At 33.3% G+C, this 23202-nt stretch overlaps 1 protein-coding gene and 1 long non-coding RNA gene across 2 annotated transcripts; one reads left to right on the top strand and one right to left on the bottom strand.

The window, feature by feature from the left end:
• Window positions 1–3705: 3705 nt before the first annotated feature.
• Window positions 3706–22477, bottom strand: LOC141461597 (trimeric intracellular cation channel type 1B.1). The gene is made up of 8 exons (XM_074142737.1): window positions 22197–22477; window positions 15352–15508; window positions 9349–9444; window positions 8683–8771; window positions 7216–7303; window positions 5930–6050; window positions 5071–5237; window positions 3706–4989 (listed from the first exon to the last, which is right to left on the bottom strand). The coding sequence occupies exons 1-7, from the start codon at window positions 22315–22317 to the stop codon at window positions 5082–5084; spliced, it is 828 nt and encodes a 275-aa protein (XP_073998838.1). The 5' UTR covers window positions 22318–22477; the 3' UTR covers window positions 3706–4989; window positions 5071–5081.
• On the top strand, window positions 12234–13527 carry LOC141461598 (uncharacterized). The gene is made up of 2 exons (XR_012462979.1): window positions 12234–12373; window positions 13487–13527. It is a non-coding gene; the product is annotated as an uncharacterized lncRNA (long non-coding RNA).
• Window positions 22478–23202: the final 725 nt, after the last annotated feature.

The following is a 23202-nucleotide window of genomic DNA, read 5'->3' as shown; positions in this document are numbered from 1 at the left end:
AATAAAGATAAATCACAAGAGTAATTTGGAATAGAGAGAAAAAGTAATGCCTATTTAATACTAACTATGATGATGAGATACAAGATTTTTATTATTCTGACAGAAAAACATTTATGGGTGATAAAAGGCCAGCATAAGGGTCTGTGACATCTAATACATTCTAAAAAATATGATACTAGATGTATGAATGAAATGTTGGGTACTTGCTGATTTGTGTACCTTTCGGCGTTTAATCAACCCTTATACTTAACTTTTAAAACTAAGTTTTTGTTAAGGAGATAGGTAAAGAAGAAATAATAGAAAGGTAGAAGGAGTGTATTTTAATAAATTGCTGGAATCCAGAGCAGAGGTAAAAAACAAAACTAGATGTAAAAAGCAATCGCTATGATTTACGAAGGACTATGGCTTAAAAGAATGGGAACTAGAATACGCCATATATAAAATAGGTAAATAAGATATATTTCGCAGGTCATGGCAGAATTATTGTAGAAATAATGAAATATCTCGGAGACGAAAAAGGCTGTTACATTAAATTATTTTAGTGCACATTTAATTAAGTGCCGCGGCTAGGATTCATTAATGACGGGGCGGGGTTAATTTGCACATGTACCTAGAGTCAAAAATTATCGGAAATAAGGCACTTTAATCCAGCTAATCAAAATATCTGAAATATAAAGTTAAATGTTCCAAGAAAACGGAAATAAATATTTTAATTACGCTGAAAAAATAATCGTAGTTGGGTACCCAGGGCCGGATTTAGATGAAAAGAGGCCCTAGACTATTCCACTTATGAGGCCCTTTCACCTCCCATTTTTAAATTCGTAAATTTCATGAGAGATAATAAAATACATCACTACTGTGATATATAATATATCAATATGTTAAATGAAACATGTTGTTATTGGTACTGTTTTTAGAATAATGTAGAAAATATGATAAAATATAAGCATCTATAATTTTTTTACCTTCTTTACAAATCATTTTGAAGTTGTAGATGACAAATACAACAAATCACGGTACCAGCTTCATATAATAACATAGTCACCACCAGTAATAAACATAGAAAGATCATACTTAAGACATTAATTCATTAACTTTTAATTCCAGGGAATCCAAAACTTCCTCTAAATTTATATTTGCCGTAAAATATACAAAATACAACTACACCAATGGGAACACTTTAAATTTACAGCACAAATTTAAAAAATAATCAACAAGTAGTATTCAGAATGCGAACACTGAAGACTCTTTTTTAAAAGCAAAAGACCACTACTGTCCCTCACACGACTTTTATCTTTAACAGTAAGTGGAAAACCTAGTTTGAAACTCACTGAGTATAACAGTAATATACTACTAATAGTAACCAAAGCTTCACTCTTGTACAAAAGATCAGCAGAATTTAAATTGGATCGTTCTAATGGAATAATTAATCTTTAACATTCCACATTAAAATATTCAAATTCTATATAAATACCTTAAAAGCGTCATGACCATTTTTTTTTCTTCTAAACACATCAATTAAAAAGGACCACATGGCTTGTAGAAAAAATTAGCTGAATCCACTTCATATATTTTTGCTTTAAATTTAAGGAGCGTCAACATCTGAAGGCACCTCTTCATGTTCAGGCAGCAATTGCTATTCGGATGCGTGAGCCGTATCATTAGTTTTTAAATTTTTTAGGGCTTTGTCCAAATTCTTTTGGCCAGTAACACTCAAGTCATTGATTGAATTGGGCAGATTTAGAAATTGGGAGTGGATGGTCGGCTCGAATCTGACAGATCGCAAACAGAACCGTTAATACCTAACTTGGTATTAATTAGATTGGGTTGGGGTAATTAGCTAGCAAAATTTATCCCTCTCAAACACATCCACAGCACAAACCCCACTAGTTTTAAAACTTCTTAGAGAATTCAACTTGAAAAACTGAAACCTGAAAAACAGTTTATAAAATTATATATATATATATATATATATATATATGTGTGTGTGTGTGTGTGTGTTTAACTGAGAAAACAAAAAGAAGTGTTTTTCATTGGTTGCATCTAACCAATCCAAAAATATTAAAGGTAAACGTTGAAAAAAAAAAAACAATTAATTTAAAAAGATGTAATTATTTACGATATACAGGATTTTTTCGTATTCTATCATTTTAAAAATTGGAAAAATACAAAAAGTGAGATATGATTGACATCAGTGAAAACTCAGCTGCACCCACATTCAGCTGGTTCACTAATCCAATCCATAAACTTTTTAATCAGTGTAATTATAAACATTTAGTCAATTTATTTTGGAAGTACAATACAAATTGCATTGAAATATATCACAAACTTGTGCATCTGTCAGACTAGAATTACTTGACTAGTGTAAATCTTTGATAATTTTAAAATTTGTACACATAAATAAGAGAGAAATTAATGCTTTAATTATTGATCACATTAAACAATCAAAAAAATATCTTGTCGTCTTTGAAATTTCCTCCCATAACTATCCTGTGAACCAATTGTCTCGATTCTGTTAAGTATTTAGTTAGGGTCAGTCACAAGAATTTTTCGTGTCAACAAAAATGGAGTGTATCAATATTTGGCTACTCCAGTCTGTCACGCCTGTAAAACGAAACACCGTGGTGAGATGTTTTAATAAATTTAATAATTATTTGTTGTGTGATTTTATGTAAAGGTTAGATAGAGAAATGAGAAAATAAACTCCTAATAGTTTAATTAAAGTCTCTGTGGAGATCTGACATGCGAAAAATTATTTTCTTAGAATGGAAAATAATGACTCAATCGTTTTCTTTAAATGTTACGATTAGTTCAACAACCGCTCTAGTATGGTCAAATAGCTTCGCATAAGTTATTGATACATTGCGCGTATAGGTACAACCATTTAGTTTTCACTTTTAAGTACCGTGAAATACCAATAGGAAAGGCAATAAATAACAATAGGCACGAATCAGAATAGGAAAACAACAAACGAATTTCCAGTGTGTTTCATAGGGCTGTTTTGAAACAGCTTTCTAATTGCAAGATTATTCCAACTCCTCCAAGAGGCATGGAGCAGCAAATGGTCCGGCATGGAAAGTTGATCTAAGCTGGTTTGAGTTTCAGATGATAATATCAGCACTGAACACGAATTGAACATTTGAACAGAGCAATAATGGTGAAGTGAACTCTTAGATGAGTACCAATACGTCCTTCAATAATCAGAAAAATGCGAGAAGGTTTGTGAGATGTTTTAATAAATTTAATAATTTTTTGTTTTGTGCTGCAACAAGACTTCCCCTCCATTTACCCCTAGAGTATCTTTTCAAGTTGTAATGATTTACTTAAAAGAAGTAGAGTGCTTCCTTCTTATTTTTAATTTCTCAAACTATTTAATTAGTAATCGACCACCAATTCTTTCTAAGATTTAGTCTTGGGAAGCGACACTCGTACGTTAAGTGAGCAGCCCACGTTTCCTCTAAAAACTATACCAGGTAATGCTTCGGCCACGGTTAGGGTAATTTTATTTATGAATTATAAAGGTGTCATTCTGGGAAGCACGTATTGGGAAGCGTATATCGCTAGGCAGTTGGCTATTTCTTCTGCCCTGTAATAAATTGGCCCTAATTATAAGTTAGTTTGAAGAGTCTACGATGAATTCTAGACTGCAAGAATTACATTAACGCTGCCTTTATGATTGTAGGATAATAAGATTCAACCCATAAATAAGGGTGCAATCAGTCACATTATAATCTGTCACATTTTTCTACACAAATTGACCTTTAAATTTTGCTTTTACAATTGTTAATTTACATACGGTTATTAGTAATTTACAATAGTAAATTTTACATTTTAAATCTCATGTATTTTAAACGTGCAACACAAACATAAAAGAAGCATGTAGCCTGCCTTCTTCCATATATGAATGACTAGTTTGCAGAATTCCTTATTATAAGAGGGTTCTCTCACTTGAAAATGCCTCCGAGTTAACAATGAACCAATGCATATGCCGCAGAGTTGTTATTTTAAGTAATATAACTTTTGTCTAGGGAGATAGCATCTGAGGCATTCGCCATTCCCTAGATATCGTAGAGTTAGGCAAATGGGTTCAATGTTCAGTTCTTATAGTTCTTAGGCTACATAGTTGTACATATTTATTTTTCTGTATTGTTAACGGTTATTAGCTTAAGACATTCTTGTCTACAAAATAGTTATCTATTTAATAATAATCAATATCAACATGATTTCATATTTACCAAATTAAATTAAACTTTTTTTTTATTGATATTTTCCTTAAAAAAATGTTGACATATAAATTTATGTTGAAGTGGATGGTACCAATTTAAAGGAAAATATATTACAATAAATAAGTTGGACTTATTGAATACGTAAATACAAATGTTCATGAAAAAACAGGCAATTGATAAAGTTTATACAATGAAGCAATTTAACATTTCAATTGGAGGCATGGAGCATTAACAACGGCAAAATTAACTCTTCGAGAATAATATTTTAATTAATTTTAGCCGTTTGAGGTCCATTTGTTTTTTTTTTTAAAAAAAACTCTGACAGATAAATCCATTTTCAAAGATTCGGTTTACCAGGTTTAGGGTGGAGAATTCGACTTACGTTTTGTGAGGATATCTATCAGAGAAAATTCTATTTACAGTTAAATTCTGTACCCCAATTCTGACGAACCAATGAAATGAAAGAAAGATGGGATTTATTACAAGATTAAAACATATTTAGCAATGCGGATCTCTCAAACATGCCTTCATTTTTAAATAACGATTAAACCTTCCATTTTTACTTTTTTTTTTGTTATAAAAAATACTTTTTGCTAAAAATATCAGCTGTCAATATAAAAATCAGTAATTAAAGTTTCTTAGCACTGAACATAACTGCTGTCTTGATAAAAATTGCGAAAATTTCCGATCCGATCGAAGTGATTCTTGTCTCAGTTAAGATTAACTTTGGCGATAATTAATTTAAAGATTCGAATCGATAGTTCTGAAAAATAAATGAAAGCATATTAAATAATTATTTAAATATAACATTTTAACTGCGTTGGTAGACTAAAAATTAACAAACCAAGTCAGTTGCTAGTCTTTTTTCTTAGCATCGGCTTTTTCATCTCTGGCGCCACCTGCACCCAATACTTTAGCCAGGGAGTCCCAGATTCCGCCAAACAGCAGCGCGCACAGCAGATTTTCAAATGGAACGAACGGATCATGTATACCAAGCAGTATAGATGATAGCTGTAATCAATAAAGATATGTATTCATAAATTACAATATTTACTACTCTCGGCATTAATCATCTGAGATTTTAAACTTCATAAGCTAACAAATTTTTTAGATAATTTCCAAGTGATTAACCGTGTTTTATAGTTAAGAACGTATATTTAAAGTATTGTTTTCTGATAACTTTGTTATCTGTTGATCTTTTTATACATCATTTAATATTAATCATGTAACTTTGTAATTCTTTTAAGAATTATAAAATATTTTTATAAAAAACAACTTACAAATTAAACTACTAGTTATTATATCAAGCTAAAAAAGAGGGTGATAAAATAAAATAAAATCTAAACTGACGTGCACGTTAACAAAAGAAGCGAAAGTGTATATGAGCTGGCTGGTCGATACTTAGATAAACTGTTATGGTGTATCTTACCAAAAAAATAACAGAATTTATAACTATCAACTATTACTTGCGTAACCAAATATTAAAAGTGGCTTTCGACAATAACAATTAACACATATCAGAAGGTGGGGTAAGGTAAGTCGATTAAGTAAAGAGCTCATATAATAAACTGGCGTCTGAGCGGAGGATTTTGGCTTTAGAATCAGCTGCTTTATGTTAGTATAAAGTTTTAGCTTCATTACTGCAATTTTTAGTCTTGCGAGTAGAAAGAGATGGCAATAAAAAAATCAAAACACTAAATTACCTTAAAGTATACGAAGAAGATAACGATTCCGAAGTACACTAAGGAATGTGGTGCGGATATCAAATCTGTCTTCTGATCCAACACAAATATTATTGACGCAACAATGCAAGCTTTAGTTGGGCTGAAATCAGAAGAGAACATTATTTTAAAGACATGATCACACAATGTATCAACCTTGTCGATATTCAGTTCATTAGTCCGTATGTCGAAAACAAAAACGTGCGAGCTTATAGTGAAGTGATGTCCAAAGAAATGGATCTCGCTGCAAAGTCTGGTCTTTTGATAATTATTTAACTTTTGAATCATGTTAATATGCAGAAGCTTAAAGAGTAGTGATGAAGCAGGTTGCCAAAACCACTATGATGTTTAGACCTTTAGGATACATTAAAATTGGAGTACGCAACAAGATGCCAAAATTTTATAAGAATGTCTATCTAATGACTTCGAATTCTTACTCCAAATACTGGGACCAAGATTAATTAGAAGTATATCCCGATTAAGACCAAAATAAGTCTTGCTGCCCTTCAACAAATTCGGGAGGCATGCTGTCTGTAAAGTTACGAACCTGGTAAATCAGACTATAACACTTGTTCGACCAAGTAAAAAACAAAAGTTAGCAGTTTACTGCTATATTGTTATTGTACAGAACTCTTGGCGCATTCCCCTTTGTCAAGAAATTGGCAATAGATATATTATTTGAAGTACATCTGTAAGACTCTATCGCTCCACTTCTAGCAGCTATGTTTACTTGGAGATAATAGGAGGTACTTTGAGTTCAATTCTGCTCTAAGAAGAAGAACAGTGATCTATCTCTTTTAATTGGTCTTCATAGCTAAAGAGCATCCTACATTCTATTGGGCTGTGAATAAGCAATTCACATGAATAAAAACATTCAAAAATTTGTGTCCCATAATTAAAAACGATTTGGTAGTCGTGACATGAGAGAAGATTGTTGAATGCAGTACATTGAGAAAGGCTGCGGGCCCCAGTGACCTCAGATGTTGACTTACCTTAAATGAGAAGAAAAAAAAATTAATCGCCTTCCCGTTTCGGTTATAAGTCAACGCCACGACATCTCGCTTTTGTGAGTCGGGACTAAATAACGATCAGTGTAGCGGTATCTGAAGATATAGTTCCAAATGAATGGTTGCGTTTAAACACAAGAACAATCTGTTTGAGTGACAAGTAATGTTAGATGCATGAAACTTGGCCCAGTGAGTGTATTTTCGGAAAATATTGAGAATTTTGTTTTTAATATTTAGTTTGCTAAAATAAATATCACTTACAAACTGGGTTGCATAAATTCCATCGCTGTAGGCGTCCACACTCCGCGTATTAGCCTTTCTATTAGTTTAGTGAACCCTGCACCATTTCCTGAAAACAAAAACAGAAAAATACTGAAAAAAGTTATGGATCCAGACAAAATAAAAGGCTTGTAATATTCGTGTTACATTTTTTTTAAAAAAAAGGAAAACAAATTTTCAGTCGATATTTTCAGAAATCCACAACAGACGTTATGATTTCAACAGCTTCAGCCCACCCTTGGTCTCATAAGGTAGGATACGTTTGATACTAAAAGATCCTTTGATAAAAGACAATTTTTACAAGAAAATGTCTGTGATAAAATATATATATCCATGAACAATAGAAGAAAAAATCTGATGTGAACTCTCACAGGATATTACGCATTTAAATTGATTTGCAGAGGTTTACTTTAATGAAAATAAAGGGAATTGGTTCAATTCAATATTATACAAGTTCAATTTACAGATAACATTTTTAAAACTCAATGTGGGAAATATTTATGGGGAAGTAGCACAAAAAAATAACTCTTATCATTCTAAGAATCGACAAACCAAGTAAACAAATATAATAAATTAGCCAACCACTGATAATAATTAATACGATATTTATTGCAACCAAGTTGTTAGTGTTCTTAAAAAAGAAAATATATTGAAGAAAACGCAAGTTGCCCTGGGCAGTATAAAGGTAATAATTACAGGAAACAAACCACTAATTCAAGGGACAACACTAGTTCCCATGCATATTGGTAGGAGCTGTTTGCAACCACTTACACTAAATATTTTCGAATTATATTTAATTAAATTAATAGTATTACAACTAATTCAGATCAAACCCTATCTATTTAGGCCACGTTCACTAAATTTGATATGAAACAATTTACATATATGCCCCAGTGTGACTCTTTTGAGAGGATCTGAAATGTTTACGTATTTCACACATGAGCTGTTCATCAATCTTCGCACGAGGTTAATTTGTCGCAAAGATAAATATCTTTCCTTTTATCCTTCAACGTATAAATTAAATTATTTCAAAAACGGGTGCCAATGACTTCAGTTGTTGACGTGCCTTTAATTAAAAAATAATAATAATATTGATAAATACAATTAATACAAATTAATTTGATGCGCGGAATCCAATGCATCCATGAAATGCACACCACTGCCTTAAACCCTATATGCGCAAAGCGAGTAAGGTGTTGGATGAAGTAGATAGTAGATTACATTTTTGTAAACAATCAAAAAGGATATACATTAAAATATGTTTAATCACTCTTTACATAAATTTTAAAAGTTTAACTTCATGATGTCAAAAATTAAAGCCGCAGTTAAGAATTATTTATTTAAAGTAAGCTGACACTCCTTCAAAACTAAGTATTACACCATTACAAGCTAAACTGTTTAAAATGATTAATATGTACTAGTTACATCTTATCTTGGTTTAAAATTTACCTTTTAATGTTCCTATCAGTATCATTATTACATAAGCGTTTGGATATAGCTTGGCAGCATGCGTTACTCCATCGTACACCTTTTTGCACCTATAGTAAAAAAACAAAACAAAAAACTACAATTCAAACATTCTAACTTGAAAATTTGCTTCAAACTTAATAGTTTTGATAAATGTTTGGTTAGATTCAACATTACACAGGATCACTATAATGTCATTACTTTGTAGAAAGCGTGAAGTTTCTGGCGCCCCCCCCCCAAACCTATAAAATAAACTGTCCAGAACAAATATTTCAAGTAAACATGATATTCTATTTAGAGATTGTATAAAGGTATTGATAGAAGTAATATTTTCAACAAAAAGCCTAACATTCCCTCTCCTAGAATCTTGACTAAAACAAAAGTTTCCCAAAATTTTCAAATACAAATGAGACCCACACAATTTTTTTTCGAGATCTAACAATGCAATACGGTCATATAAATGCTATGGGTTTTTGAAAAAAAAAATCCCTGCGAGCAGTTTTCTCAGAGAAAGCCTCATAAAGAAACTGAATATCGTTTAAGTATTGAGTCCATTTAGAATGCAAATATTGTCTAGAACCGTTACTGTCGGGTCCCTCCCCAGATAACTACTAAACTTGGTATATTTAACATGGCTGTATTACCTACCTGTAAATCTCTTTCATTGCAGAAAATACTAATTTAACTGGCAGAAATTTCGAGAACTTATAACCAATGTCGAATGGAGTGTAGAACACAAGGTACCTGCAATAAATATGTTGCATTAAAAATCTGTTTTAAAACCTCACGCTGCAAATCTTTGTCTCATTGCAATTCTCAAACATCTTTGAAATTTTTCTTTCATATCTGGAATTTTTACAAAATTATAGTGTTCAAATTTTAGGAAATTTCCTTGCACTTCACTTATGGAACAGTGTCGAATAATCTATTTCCTGAACGATTTCCCATTACCCTTGATATACTTATTTGTTTGAACAAGATTAGCAGGTCGTAGGTTAAGCATAATATTAATATTCCTACTAGATCATTTATCTAATTTGCTCGGAGAAGTTGGTTGAACAAGTGGTTAGACCCGTAATGCTAGATAACATCAGTGATTTCTCCGTCACTTGCATACCTTTTTTTCGTGGTTTTGGCCGGTTTTGTATTATCATTCAATCATCTGGTTTAAGATGATCAAAGTTTTAATTTTGTGATTCTTGTTTGTTTTAGACTAGCACGTATTCACGCAAAAACTTATTTAGTCAAGTAACACTGAACCGATCAATCGAGCTTCTTCAAATTCGGAGCCTGGCAACAAATTCGAGCTTCAATTTTTGAATTCTAATGTGATGACCACATACACCTCAAACATAAAAACCACTGACGAATCATATTTCTTCTTTGTAACTGTCAGCAACTAAATCCGTTAACATTTGTGGGGCCCGCGCAATGCCTAAAATGGGATTGTGGTCCTATAATTTAAAAGTATAAAAACTTTGATGTATAGCTACCACATTTTGAAATTAAAATTAGCTTCAAATATTCGGAGTAGGACAAAAAATATTAGTTAAAGCTAGAGAATAGTAAATTCAGCAAATCATGTGTAACCATAACATATTTTTTTAAATTATTATTGTTTTGGAAAAAGGTTTTCCGCCAACATACTTCAAATAACAACAAAATGGGTAACAGTCTACTACCATTCAGAAAATAATTTCTTCTACCTTTAATTATAACATCATAATTGATATTGGCCAGTTGATTCGCAGCGCTTTCGTGAAATCTTCAAAATACATGCTTACTCGTAATGATAAAAGTAAAAAAAAAAAAAAAACTGTTGTCAAATCAACAAGCACCAATCTGGATAGGTTCCAATTATTTCGAGACATGTACAGCCAAACTATTTATAACTAATTGTAGGATAGCCGTATTATACCAAATAGAGAGGATAAACGGCTCTTGTCGTCTAATACATCACTAACACAGATTAGGGGAAACATTACGATACGTGAAACACTAAAAACAATTTTCTTTTAAAACTATTTATACAGTTTCAGACGAAGTTCTTTACAATTTGATTTTTTTCGAAAAATGTTTGCTACATACAGAAACAACATAATATAAAAAGAAAAAACTCTGCTAAAAAAAGTGTCGTTTTTTCATAACTCTCTAACTTGCTGAAAAAATGGGCAAAGGCGGCTGTCCTCAGATTAACTAGGGAAGGTACCAGAATGAATCAGAGCATTTGTGACGCCCTAAAGAGAGACAAGCCCTGATTGTCACATCTCTGGAAATGCCATAGAAATGGAATTATCAGAAGATAAAGGGCTTCATCAAGAACCCTTCTTCAAAAAACATCAGCTAAAAGAAATGGAACAGTGAATTTGCTATTTAAAGACGTCTGGTAAAAATTGGGTCTAGGACCCTAGAGGAAACTTGAGCCCAAGTGTTTAGGCCAAGAACCATGAACGCGGAACTTATGGGATTTTAAGCGGAATTTACGCAATAAAACACTTCATTCAGTTCAAACCTCGAGAAGAAATGTCGAATTTAGAAGATTATCCTTCTCTAATGTTATCAACTCGAAAATGGTTAGCCATGTTGGTCCATGATCCTCAGTTCTGCTTCAACCCGTAAAAATTCACCTGAAACTAGACCTCTTTAGAAGCAATAAAGCATTTTACAAGGCAAGCTATCCGACCCCTGCGTTCTTTGTTTCCATACCACCTAAGACTTTCCTTTCTAATGAAAGAAATTAGCTCCAGCTCCGGGTAAAGGTCCCCTCTATTCGCACATCACTTTCGCACTTCTGGACTTCGTTTAACATCACAGCTGACATCATTAGACTCGTTTACCATGGTTCACAAATATTTGAAGTATTATTTGAAAAATTTGAGCAGATAAATAGGATAAAATTTTAATTTATTAACAAATTAACAAAATATTTTCTGTATTTTGGAAGTAAATTTAATTATATGTTATTTTACATTACATCTCCTTTTAAGTACATTAATAAAGTTTAAGTTTTCAAGAAGCAGGTATAATAAAATTTTAGCTCAAAAAATCATTAAGAAAAACACATTTTGACATTTTGGGAACCTGCAATTATTTAAGAAATATGGTTAAAATGATGTAAATTATTGAAGCAATGATATTACCGTCCTGATAGACAAGATTGTTGTTAACTTTCATGAAGAATTTGAAAACAAATTTACTGATAAACATAACTTTTGACACACTTATCATTATTGTTTATACGTAATCTTCTAGATGATTTCAAAAATGCACGCACATTTCTTTTTCAATCACGCGTAGTTTTTGCACATAATTTTTTTTAATTCATTTCATAATTTATCTTATTTTTTTAAAAAGCGTTCATCATTGATGTAGATATTTTAATTATAACAATTATTTTAAACCAACGTGAATGATGTGTGTATTTTGGCCGCTGGGACAAACATGCTGCACTTATCAGTCTCTTGCGTCTTACTCTTTAAACAAGCCAGTATTGTATTGACATTCTTACAGTGTACTTGCGTTCTGTTTTTTCTTGTAACAATTGTTTAATTGCGTGCTGCATTAAGTAGTGACTAAATATGCTAAGGAAGTGTGTATATTGTCCAGATAATTTTGTTTATGTGTGCGAAGAGATTTAAAATAAACATCGAAATTTGACTCCGTTAGTTAAGAGGTATAATCATCTACATTTTAAATCTAAAAATGGGGATCAGGATAAGACTTGGGCTTCTCGTATCTGTTTCCTATGTGGGTAAAACGTCTGATGGATTAGAGTAAGGGTTCTCGCCACATGAACTTCGCTGTACCTATGGTTTGTTGTGGATCAAAAAATCTACTATTTATGTCTTACTAAAATAAAAGGGAATAAACAGCAAGCCAAAGCTAACAGTTATGAACATCATAACTTGCCATTTGCTATGAAGCCATTACCCCTAAAACGCGTATTTATCGATAACAGATCCTCCCATGAATTTCAAAATAGAGAATGATTCAGAAAATGAAGATAACACAGAACTGCAAAATGCGGAGGTAGGTGACCCTACGTTTGACGAGAGCAGCTTCAGTGAACCTCATTTTTTAACTCAAGGGGAATCAAACAGTCCAATAAACAAGCTGATCTCCTAGGTTCTAGGTTGATAGATTGGAATCTTTTTCAAAAAAGCATTAAAGTATTCGTAACCGCCAAGAAGTAAACTTATTAACATGTTTAATATGTTACGGGCAAGTTCAAATGAAATTCTTTGGCGAATATCTAGACAATTATAAAAAAACGTGAAAAAGAAAAGCTGTACTAGACGACTGCACATCTTCCACTAGGAATTTGGGCATCACATTCTGGCAGAACAGTTGTATAAGAGTTGATCTATAAATTACAGTTTTAGAAGCTAACAATAAACGGCTCTTTAAAAGAGAGCTTAACTTACCCCTTTCCTTAGATTCTCACTTAAACCACCTTTTCTGGAAAAATGATGCAAATAGAAGAAATAGACCTGAGTGTACATAGGTAGTGTGTAACTAGTTCAAGAAACTACTAGTCAACCGATGCCTTTCGTATATTGGTATTTTCGGTACATATATTTTTTGTTTTATTCTTTACTAAAGCATACCGATGGGTTAGATTTTTTTTTTTCAATCTGACAATTTGTGAATAAACTATAAACCTGAAAATAAAAGCTTGATGTTAATAATAACTAAAGAATTAGGAGAATAAATATTGATCGTTATTATTATTATTTATTTAAAGCGCATCAATCATTGGCGCCTATTTTTTTTTTTTAAATTTCAGGCACATGAACATATGAGGTCATTGGCGCCCGGAGCTTTTTTCAGTTCACTTCTGGCCTATGGATAGTGTTCCCTCGTTGAAACACTTTAATAAGCTCCTAGGAAGAGAAAATCAAAGGGCTAGCAGCTGGATTCGAACCCGGGATCCCAGCATTGGAATCCAGTAAACGTTATCTACTGAGCTAATTCCCTTTCCTCATTGGCGCCTATTTTCGCCATTTTTTTTTTTTTTTTTTTTTAGCGAATTGATGAGCCGCTGATTTTGAAAGTGAGACAACTCCATTTTGTAAAAAAAAATTAAAGCTGAATCTTATTACAAATTAACATAATTTTATATTTTTAATCAATTAACAATCAATATTATTTCAATATCAGCATAAATTTGTTATTAGAAATTTATTTGGTCAACAATATTTCAAATGTTTTGATTTTGAAAGTGTGGTAAGTCCATTTTGAATAGCACTATTTTTTATATTGCAAAATATTAAGAAGCACTATCAAAATTTAGGAATTATACTGCAACTATGGTAAGTTGGCAACATTGGTGAACGATTTTTTCAGCATAATTCGGGTATTCACCATTATTTGATGCACAGTTATTCAAGTTATGAAATCATTCTGATTATTTTTTGTGGATCAGTGAAAGTAACGTGAAAAATTGTGGAGAATTTGATAAAAAATATATTTATTTCTTGTTTTTTGTTTTACTGGACTATAGAAGAATGAAATAATATTGAAATAAAATATATAAGTAAATAAACTATTGAAATTTTATTATTATAATTACATTCCAGTATAAGAAAATCAACGATTTTATCAAATCATTGATTTTGAAAATGAGACAACTCCATTGGCGCATACCAAAACCTTGATTTTTTCCAGCTAACATGGATAACCATTATTGCATATTAAATTTAAATGAAATAAGACCACAAAAAAGATAAAATAAGTCTATTACTGCTTGTGAATATTTTTAACGCCCTTCAAAAGCAAATCATTAATAAATATCTAGCAATAACATAAAATGGAGTTGTCTCACTTTCTAAATCAATGATCTGTTAAATTATTATTACAAGATTTGTTCTAGCTAGATTATTACTTTTAAACTAACATAAAAACATAAAAATAACAATGAATAATAGTGGAATAAATTGTTACTAACATTCGGTAGTGACATTTCTTTCAAGTAAATTGCGTATAAAGAATACGATTGACAAATTATAAACTAACTCGGTTTTGTATGTTAATAAGATTGTAATTTAGTTTAAATCTATCTTCTGATCAATTGTTAAATTCTGAAATATAAAATCTAATGAATTATAGATACGTACTCCAACAAATTATGAATAACTAATTATCAAATTGATCTTTACAGAGAATACGAAATCGTAGATCTAGAGAGAATCGATGTGTATATTATTGAGTGAAACTTTTTAACAAGTGCTTTTCAAATGAGCATTAAATTTTAGATGGTAAAAATTCAAATTGCTACAGATAGTTTTGAAAGAGGCACAAGTATTCGTATGTAGTTAATGCTACAACTAGATTCTGCTAGCCTTGTACGATCTATTTGCAAAAGATACTTCTTGTAAACACTTGTATATAGTTTGGATTTTGGGTACAAATGTAATTAATAATAAAATTATATTACACAGGTGATGCGACACAATTCCTCTAAACTGCACTTTGGAGGGAAGTATGTTTCTTAACTAAACATAAAATTTAAAACTTTCTACGATTTCCAGTTTTTAAGATATACTGACCTCATATTATTCGGTCTAACAGGCAGAGGCAATATGATTACTTCGGGTAAATGTTAAACTTGGTTTGACAATATATTTCTAAATATTAGAAAACTTTACTCACCAAACCAATGTTGCTATGCCTAACTGTTGTGAATTCTTGAGCGGCGCTAGAATAGGTTCTCCCAGGAGCCCGTTGCACAGCATTCCCCCAGCGAATACCACCAACATTGTAGACAACCAACATGACATTGGATGTTTACGAGAAAATGCATGAGCTCCTAAAAATTAATTACATAATATTATTAACTCAAAAACATATTCCATCTATTACATAAACGGCATCAACATCATAGGAAGATCGATCCATACATTAAGATCGCCTTTCACGATCAGGAGTGGGCAGGTAACAAGTATGAGCTTTTGGATGAACCAGACAATATATATATGCTGCAAGAGTGGCGTTCATCGCAGCTGATAGGAATATGAGTAAGTAGATACGTTTTGTCACTTAGACTCGTTGGTCAGCAGATAATGTTTTAAAAGAGCAAAGTGCTGGCAGCAGATAAATGTTGCTTTGGACTCAATCGCCAAATAAAGAAGTTTATGAAAAGATGTTGGCCCTAAATACGCGCGCAGAGTAATGTAAGTACTTTGGAGTGCAGAAACAAGTGTAAGCAACATTGCATATTTAGAATGTTACTTTTATGAGATAAGTTCATCATAGTGCCTAGCCCAAAGAATTGAAAACTTTACGAGTTTAGTGGTGCGTGAGTTGGAAAAGTTTACCAGTAGCTCAGTAACACACTTCGTAACCACAAGTAAAATACTCATCCTAAATATCGCTAAGCTTATCCGTTGTAGCCCGAATGTTGTTTTTTTTTTGTAAGCTTGACTGGTTTCCGACTTTCATGCATCATCAGAGGTTGACTTCAACTATGTTTCGTCTCACACTACACTTGCTGACTGAGAGAAGGATGATACATGTTGTATATGAATGTTATTTAAAATGATAATGAATAGTAAAATATTGTTGTAGAAATTGTGAAATAAATTAATATTAATGAAACCTAATATGTTTTTAAAGTTTCTGTATGTTTTTTGCTTAGGTAATGTTTTAAATTGAAAAATTGGTGTTGTATTTTATATGAGGGGACAGAAAACACTGCATTATACTTTGTGCATTTGTACTGGGCATAACATGCAGTACCTTGTCCAACACGGTAAGGTAAAGCCTAGGGGATGAGGTATCTTCCCGACATCCCCTCTTATTTCATCGCACTAGTCGCCGAGGGAGAGGGTGCAATCTTATTTATACCATTCCTTGTCTTTCTTGAAGCTACTGTTTTCTTGTTTTTTTCTTCTTTTTTTCAAAAGTGTCTTTATTAAAACTTATTTTATGAAAGTCTGCAAAGCTTAACAACTTTTTGTTCCTTAGAGAACACAATTTTAATTATTTAAAAAAATAAGGTATCTCAGCAAAAAATATTAATTTACTGCTGGAGCTGGAATCGTATAGTATGCTGAAATTGCAACCTGCTTAAGGAGAGGCAACCTCACTCTCAAATGAAGATTATTTGAAATCGTTAGACAAACGAAAGATATTTTTTAGCTGTTTATATTTGAAGTTTGTTTGATGGAAGTACATCTTAAAATAGTTTTTAGTCTAAGGCTTTCGGCTTGAATGTTTTATTCTTCTTCAGCCTTACTGTAACACAGTACCTACTCCGTAGGTACACTGTGGTTGGAATTTATAGGTTCAGTAAATTTCAGTGTTTAATTTTTTTTTCAATTTGAAGCGATAGGATTCAGTAATACGAGGTGTGGCTATTAAATAACGAGACTATTGCTGTAAAACATTTTATTTTAAATTTAAACATATTTAGTTATTATCACCTTCAATATACACCCCTCCCCTATCCCTACAACGCTCCATGCGAATTTACCATTGTTAGAAACAGCGCTGGAAGTCTTTTTCTGTGAGCACCTGCATGACGCGTGCCGCTTTTTCTTTCACAGCTTCAAAGAATTGAAATCAGGATCCTTTTAATGTAGATTTGACTTTGGGGTACAGATAAAAGTCACATGGGGCCAGGTCTCAGGCGAATAAGGGCGGATGGCCTAAAACTGAGATGTTGTACTTGGCTAGAAACGTCTTGACAGACAATGCAGTGTGAGCTGGCGCGTTGTCTTGATGGAGAACCCCGTGACTTGTTCTTTCACAAAGCGGGCCGTTTTTCCTTAATCTTTCACAAAGTTAAGTAAGCACCTCACGGTAGTAATGTTGATTAATATCGATATTTTCATCCGTTTTGGATGTGGAAGGGCGACCCGGGCGGTCATCATCTCCGACGTCTGCAATCGAAAGAGAAGGCTTTAGGCTTCACAGCTGTCGGTGGTTAGGATTTGGCACATGCATAGTTCTTCTGTAGCAGCATCACTCTCGTTATTTAATAGCCACACCTCGTAGATGTCGGGTGAATGTATTTTTTTTTCAATAGACTTTCATTCGTCCAGCATTACAGCTGAAAGAATCGATTCAATCAATAGTAATGATACCCGAACGATACAAAGAAAATGAGAACTAATACTACTTTTATTATTATTACTTTCGTATGATAAGATAAGGTTTCGTAAAGCAGAATTGATGGTTGGTTATGGGAACGTGTTTGTGGTAGCGCAAATTAATTGTTAGTTTTAATGTCTAATCTAGGACCTGAAACTCTAATTTTTAGACTTTGGTATTGGGTGGTTCACCATTATAAACTGTCAGTTCAAGAAATTGAGAGAAATACATTGCTCTTTTATAGAATTAAGTTTTTTGTATAGTAAATATGACATTGCTAACTAAGTTTTTATATTGTTTCATGGCTTTTGTAGATTCTATTTTTGAATGGCTTCAAAGAAAAAAGTATTTTTCAGCGTAAGGCGCTGCAGTAGCGCACTTATTTCGGTTTGAGAATCACTTATGTTATTTAAATACTGCTCATTGTTTTAGGCTAAAGCAAGAACATTTTCTCACTGAGATTGTTCCTGAGAAATGTTAACAGAATCATTTAGGTAACACGATCTCTTTATGCCATAAAAATTGAAACTTAATTAATTACTTGAAATTTATGATTAGGTTTTGTTCACGGACGTTGCTGTTATTTAAACCTGTTAAAAAAAATTCAAACCTTTTTTACATTTGTATAAAAATACAAAATTATCAATTGTTTGCATTCTTGTTAGATAACGACATTCAGGGATTAAAAAAGCTCGTTGAAAAGTTATTCATTTGCATCGCACGTCATTCCTACGGTCTTGGAGACAACCTACTTCTCGCAACAGAATCTCAACATAAGATTCTGTTGGTACCATTGAAACTCTCGGATTCAGGGCTAAAAGATGCAATTTTCCCAATTTTTACGCCCCTAAGATAGACAAGGTTCAGTGTTAGCCTCTAAAAACGATGTAACAGAAGATATTGCTGGGCGAATGGCTGCTGGAAATAGTTGCTTATGGGCTCTTCAAACGGTGTTGAGAAGTAAAAATGTATCAAGAGCAGCAAAAATAAGGTTTTTTAAGACAGTGCTCAGGCCGATTGTCACCTATGGCTCAGAAACGTGGGTTTTGACCCGAGCAGATGAGCAAAGGATACGCAGGTGGGAAAGGATAATATTAAGGAGAACATTTGGACCTGCGAGGACAGAGGAAGGCTTCAGAATCAGGACGAACCAAGAAGTGGCTGAACTGTTTGGTAAGCCTGATATTGTGTCTTACATAAAAGTAGGAAGACTGCGATGGTTGGGACACATACATCGGATGGAGGACACAAGAGCTCCAAAAAGAGCGTTGTATGGGCTTCCTGGCGGGAGAAGGTCCCGAGGCAGACCAAGACTGAGATGGCTGAGGGACGTGGAGGATGATATTGAAGCGGTCGGCCTTCCAGGTTGGAGAACGGCTGCGAGGGACCGTGAACGGTGGAAAGCTGTTGTGGCTGAGGTCCAGGCCCTTCATGGGTTGTGATGACCAAGGAGTAGTAGTAGTAAGATAGACAAAAGTTACATCCACCGGCGGATAACCGTAGATTGGATTGGAATCGGTGACAATGCTTCCCGCCCATTTATTATTGACAAAAACCTTGTACTAATTTCTTTACAGACACGGGAAGTATATCCTTACGTCAAAGATATATTTCTGAAATCCAACAACATTGTCACTTTAAGCAAATAACGGGATCACTATTATAACATGTGGTGAAGAACTATTACTGGACTTCTACGGCAAATTATGTTTCGATTAAAAATCGCCGATGTCGACAATGCTAAAAAAAGGTGCTGAATTTCTGCAGACTTAATTCTTCTAGTGAATGTTAAAGGAAAACGGTTGAATGCAGTAACGAACTGCTCACCTGTTTCACAATATATCCGAAAAACGAATTATTTAGACGATCACCAAAATAACTACACTGTACTCCTCACAATTTTCAGATCTTACTGGATCTCCTGACTAAACCACACTTTCAGGTACTAATTATTATCATTTTTAATTGAAACACTCCAGGGCATTTCAGCAGGGAGAAACTGCTGATCCCAAAAGAAAGATTCGCATTTATGATGAGTCAAGATTAGCAGCAGTGGCGTTAAGCATTATAGACAAATGTTTTCAAGGTCGAATATTCATTAGTATTCACCGATCATAAACAATTCATCTTCGCTTTTCGACAGAAACTTGGTAAAACCTATCCCAACAATTCAGTCAATTAATTAGACTTCATTTCCCAATTCACTAATGACTTATTGATGGCTTAACAAACATTGTCGCAGATACATTACTTTGGATTTTTGAACTTAATTTTTCTATTAATGGCGGAGAAACAACAGAAAAACTAAGAGGTTTCAATATTCTCAATGAAACAAGCAAACTAACAATCTTACATACACCATCGGAAAGTTGAGGAAAGAAAATTTCAGTATACTATATTGTGACTATCACAGTAAGCCATTTGTTACTGTATCACTTCGAAAAACGTTTTAACCTCCACAGACATATATCCGAGGATCTCAGCCAAATACAAGCTCATATATTAGCGATACGTATTAAACATAGAAGAGATTATGCGGAATGAATAATTAAGGCCTGGCTAACTCAATTATGCGGAATACACCGTCACCGGGCTGGTGCCCCTTCTTTAAGACACGCTTTGGACGTGGTCCTATCAAGGCGCCTAAAGGCTATCATTTGATGGCTATCGCTATTGTCTTACTGTAATTGTTACAATTTCCCAGGTGGGTAAAGGCATTTACGACGCAAGAGAAAATGGCGGAAGCAGTTGGTAGAACAAGTATAATGAATGGGTGAGTCGCACGTTGCAGAATTCCCGCGTAAATTTCCACTTTACGGATACAGTTCCAATCCTGATAGCTTAAGAAGCTCACAAATCTAAACATCTTAGTATGCCCGTCTATCACCTTCAATCAAACCAATGGAACAAAGATGGCTTTGCAAGGTCTAAATTCAATTAGATGCCACGGTGCCGATCGATGGTTCTCTATTCTAGTAATAACTGGTGCTGAAAGCAAAATTAATGGATGATATTGGAGTATAGCCAGCTGAGACGGCTTACAATCACCGGAGATTTCATCTTGGAAAGTAAGGGTCAACAAAACGCAGCTGAATCGGTTACATAGACGCGACACACCATAAGCGCATTCAGCCATTCATCAAACCTCAAAATATTTTTTTACATCAGTAATCAAAATTACTTTTTCTCTTGTTTACGTAATTCTCTTAGAAATAGCTTTGCCGAAAATACTGTAAACTCGAAAAAACTGTTAGTGAAATCGCAATTTTGAAAGACTGATATTCTTTCGAATCAGACAGGGTGGCCTTTCTTTTAAAAATGGTTCATTGGAGTAAGTATGGATGGCAATACGAACAGCAATCACCTAGATATTTCAACTTTTTTTCCCTGTCCCCGCAATCATACCCCTACCTAAAGTCAATAAAGAAATGCAATACTACATCGTCACACAGCCTTTCTCTAGAACCTGTCTTATACAGAAGAGGTCGGTTGTCGATGGAATGAGTTAACGAAACTTTAAAGAAAACTGTAGCCAATTTTCGAGAAAATCTCTAATCATGTTTGCTATACTTTTCCTCACGAAGAGAAAGTAATTCAAAAAATCTATAGAATTAAATGGTACTTTGGGTTTAAAAGATTTTCACCACAAATCTCAAATTTGAAATTTCTGCGAGTTTCCATTTGCTCAAGGAAGTACCGGCAAAATTATTTATCTAATGTTGTGTAAGAACCCCTTAAATAAGTGCAGCGTGTAATAACACAAAAAGATTTTCGTTTAATGGACAATAAAAAGAAGGGACCTGTATTATTTAGCTTAGGACAAGGACTGGCTAACTCAAGAATGTAAGAGAGATGAGCTAAAAATGCACCAACTCCACTTGGATATAGGTGCCAAATAGAATATTCGTACAAAGGCAGGCCAACCAGAACTGTTAAAAATAACTTTATCAACTTCAGATAATTTTATTTTTCAACTCTCCATAATTATAATAAAAACATTGAAAAATTTATAACGAACACAAGGTGTTCCTTTCAACCATTCTTCTATTTATTTTAGTTATTGTGGAAGAAATTTCGGGTACACTCTTTAAAGGGAGCAGTCTCTAATAGCTAATATACTTCCTTATTGGATAATCTAAGGAAAAAATTAAATATAATTTTAGAAAATACAATTCGTATTAAATTTTCTAATAATTAAGGTTGAAGAATTCTTCCAAAGTTTTTTACCCGTACTGGTGACCTTTATACTTAGCAGAGCTTTACTGAGAGGAATCGCATGCAATTCTAGCCAAAAATGTCAATTTTTTAAATACATTATTTAATGCTCAAAACAACAACAACAGATAAAAAAATGTGAGTGTTATTAATTTAAAAAAATAAAAATAAATTACATTCTATCTTACCTGGTCCTAAATCCTCTCGAACATGTAGTGCACATAACACGCTGTGGGCTATATCAAAATAGGGAAACATTTTTAATTTTGTAACTTGATTTGCAATATCTAAGAATGCTTCTGGATCCATTTTGTAGTAATTTGTTTTTGAGGCACTAAATAGAAATGTTAATAAAAAAAACTGAGGAAAAAATTAAACTAATACAAATAAGATACTGCTGGGGGATGCCGGATTCTAAGTGACCTCCTGTTTTTAACTCACAGGGTCCCTACTCCGACGACCGTTTTGTTTCGTACTGATGGTCTACTTAGCTGTTTGTATAATGTCGGTGGGCGCTTCTCGTTCGTGAACGAGAACGATTCATTGAGTGAGAGAAACGAGTCTCACCAGTCACCGCACCACATATCCAGTAATGTTAAGAAGGAAGACCCCCGACCGTCAAAGATAAAATCTGGTGTGAACATTCGTAAGACTTTTTCTTAAAATCGTTCTCAAGGTTCTAACTTTTAAATTTCATTTTTCTTCAAACATGTATACTTCTAACTACCCTCGCTGAAGAAAGTTGTGAAGACCAGCTGATTCTAGCTTATTAAAGGTGCATTATCGTGACACAGGCATAACCAACCTCACTTTCTAGCTTAAAGCTTCTTGATGACGAAGGCTTTCTGAAGATGCTCTATTTTCTGAAAGATCGGCAATCTTATTTCTATTCTTAACAATTGTAATCATTGCTTTATTAACATTAAAATAAGTCTCACAAGTGCATAGCAACAATTTTTCCTGTGGGAAAGAGACAACCGATTATCTCAACCTAGTTTTCAGAACATTAATTTGTAATTCTCTTTCCATATCATCATGAACCCACTTGCTAAAATGGCAAGAGGAAGGACATTCCGCAATGGCAAGGGCATTTTGAACAAAAACTTTTTTGATGGAGTACTACGATTTGGGTACTATACATACATTTTATAACGTACGCAGCTTTTTAACTCTCAAAACGTTCCTGATGAGGTG

Source organism: Rhodnius prolixus, unplaced genomic scaffold (genome assembly GCF_049639745.1).
Source record: "Rhodnius prolixus isolate KJV_2025 unplaced genomic scaffold, Rpr scaffold_12, whole genome shotgun sequence".
Classification (NCBI taxonomy): Eukaryota; Metazoa; Arthropoda; class Insecta; order Hemiptera; family Reduviidae; genus Rhodnius; species Rhodnius prolixus.
The sequence above is the reverse complement of the archived record's forward strand: the minus strand, read 5'-3'. Positions and strand labels throughout refer to the sequence as shown.

Bases quoted from the DNA above. Each gene is read 5' to 3' on its own strand.
- LOC141461597 (XM_074142737.1), bottom strand. From the start codon at position 22,317: ATGGATCCAGAAGCATTCTTAGATATTGCAAATCAAGTTACAAAATTA. The intron at 7,304-8,682 runs GTAAATTTTAAA...TTTTGTTTTCAG, and splicing joins ACTGATAGGAACATTAAAAG to GAAATGGTGCAGGGTTCACT. The intron at 6,051-7,215 runs GTAAGTGATATT...TTCTGATTTCAG, and splicing joins GAATTTATGCAACCCAGTTT to CCCAACTAAAGCTTGCATTG.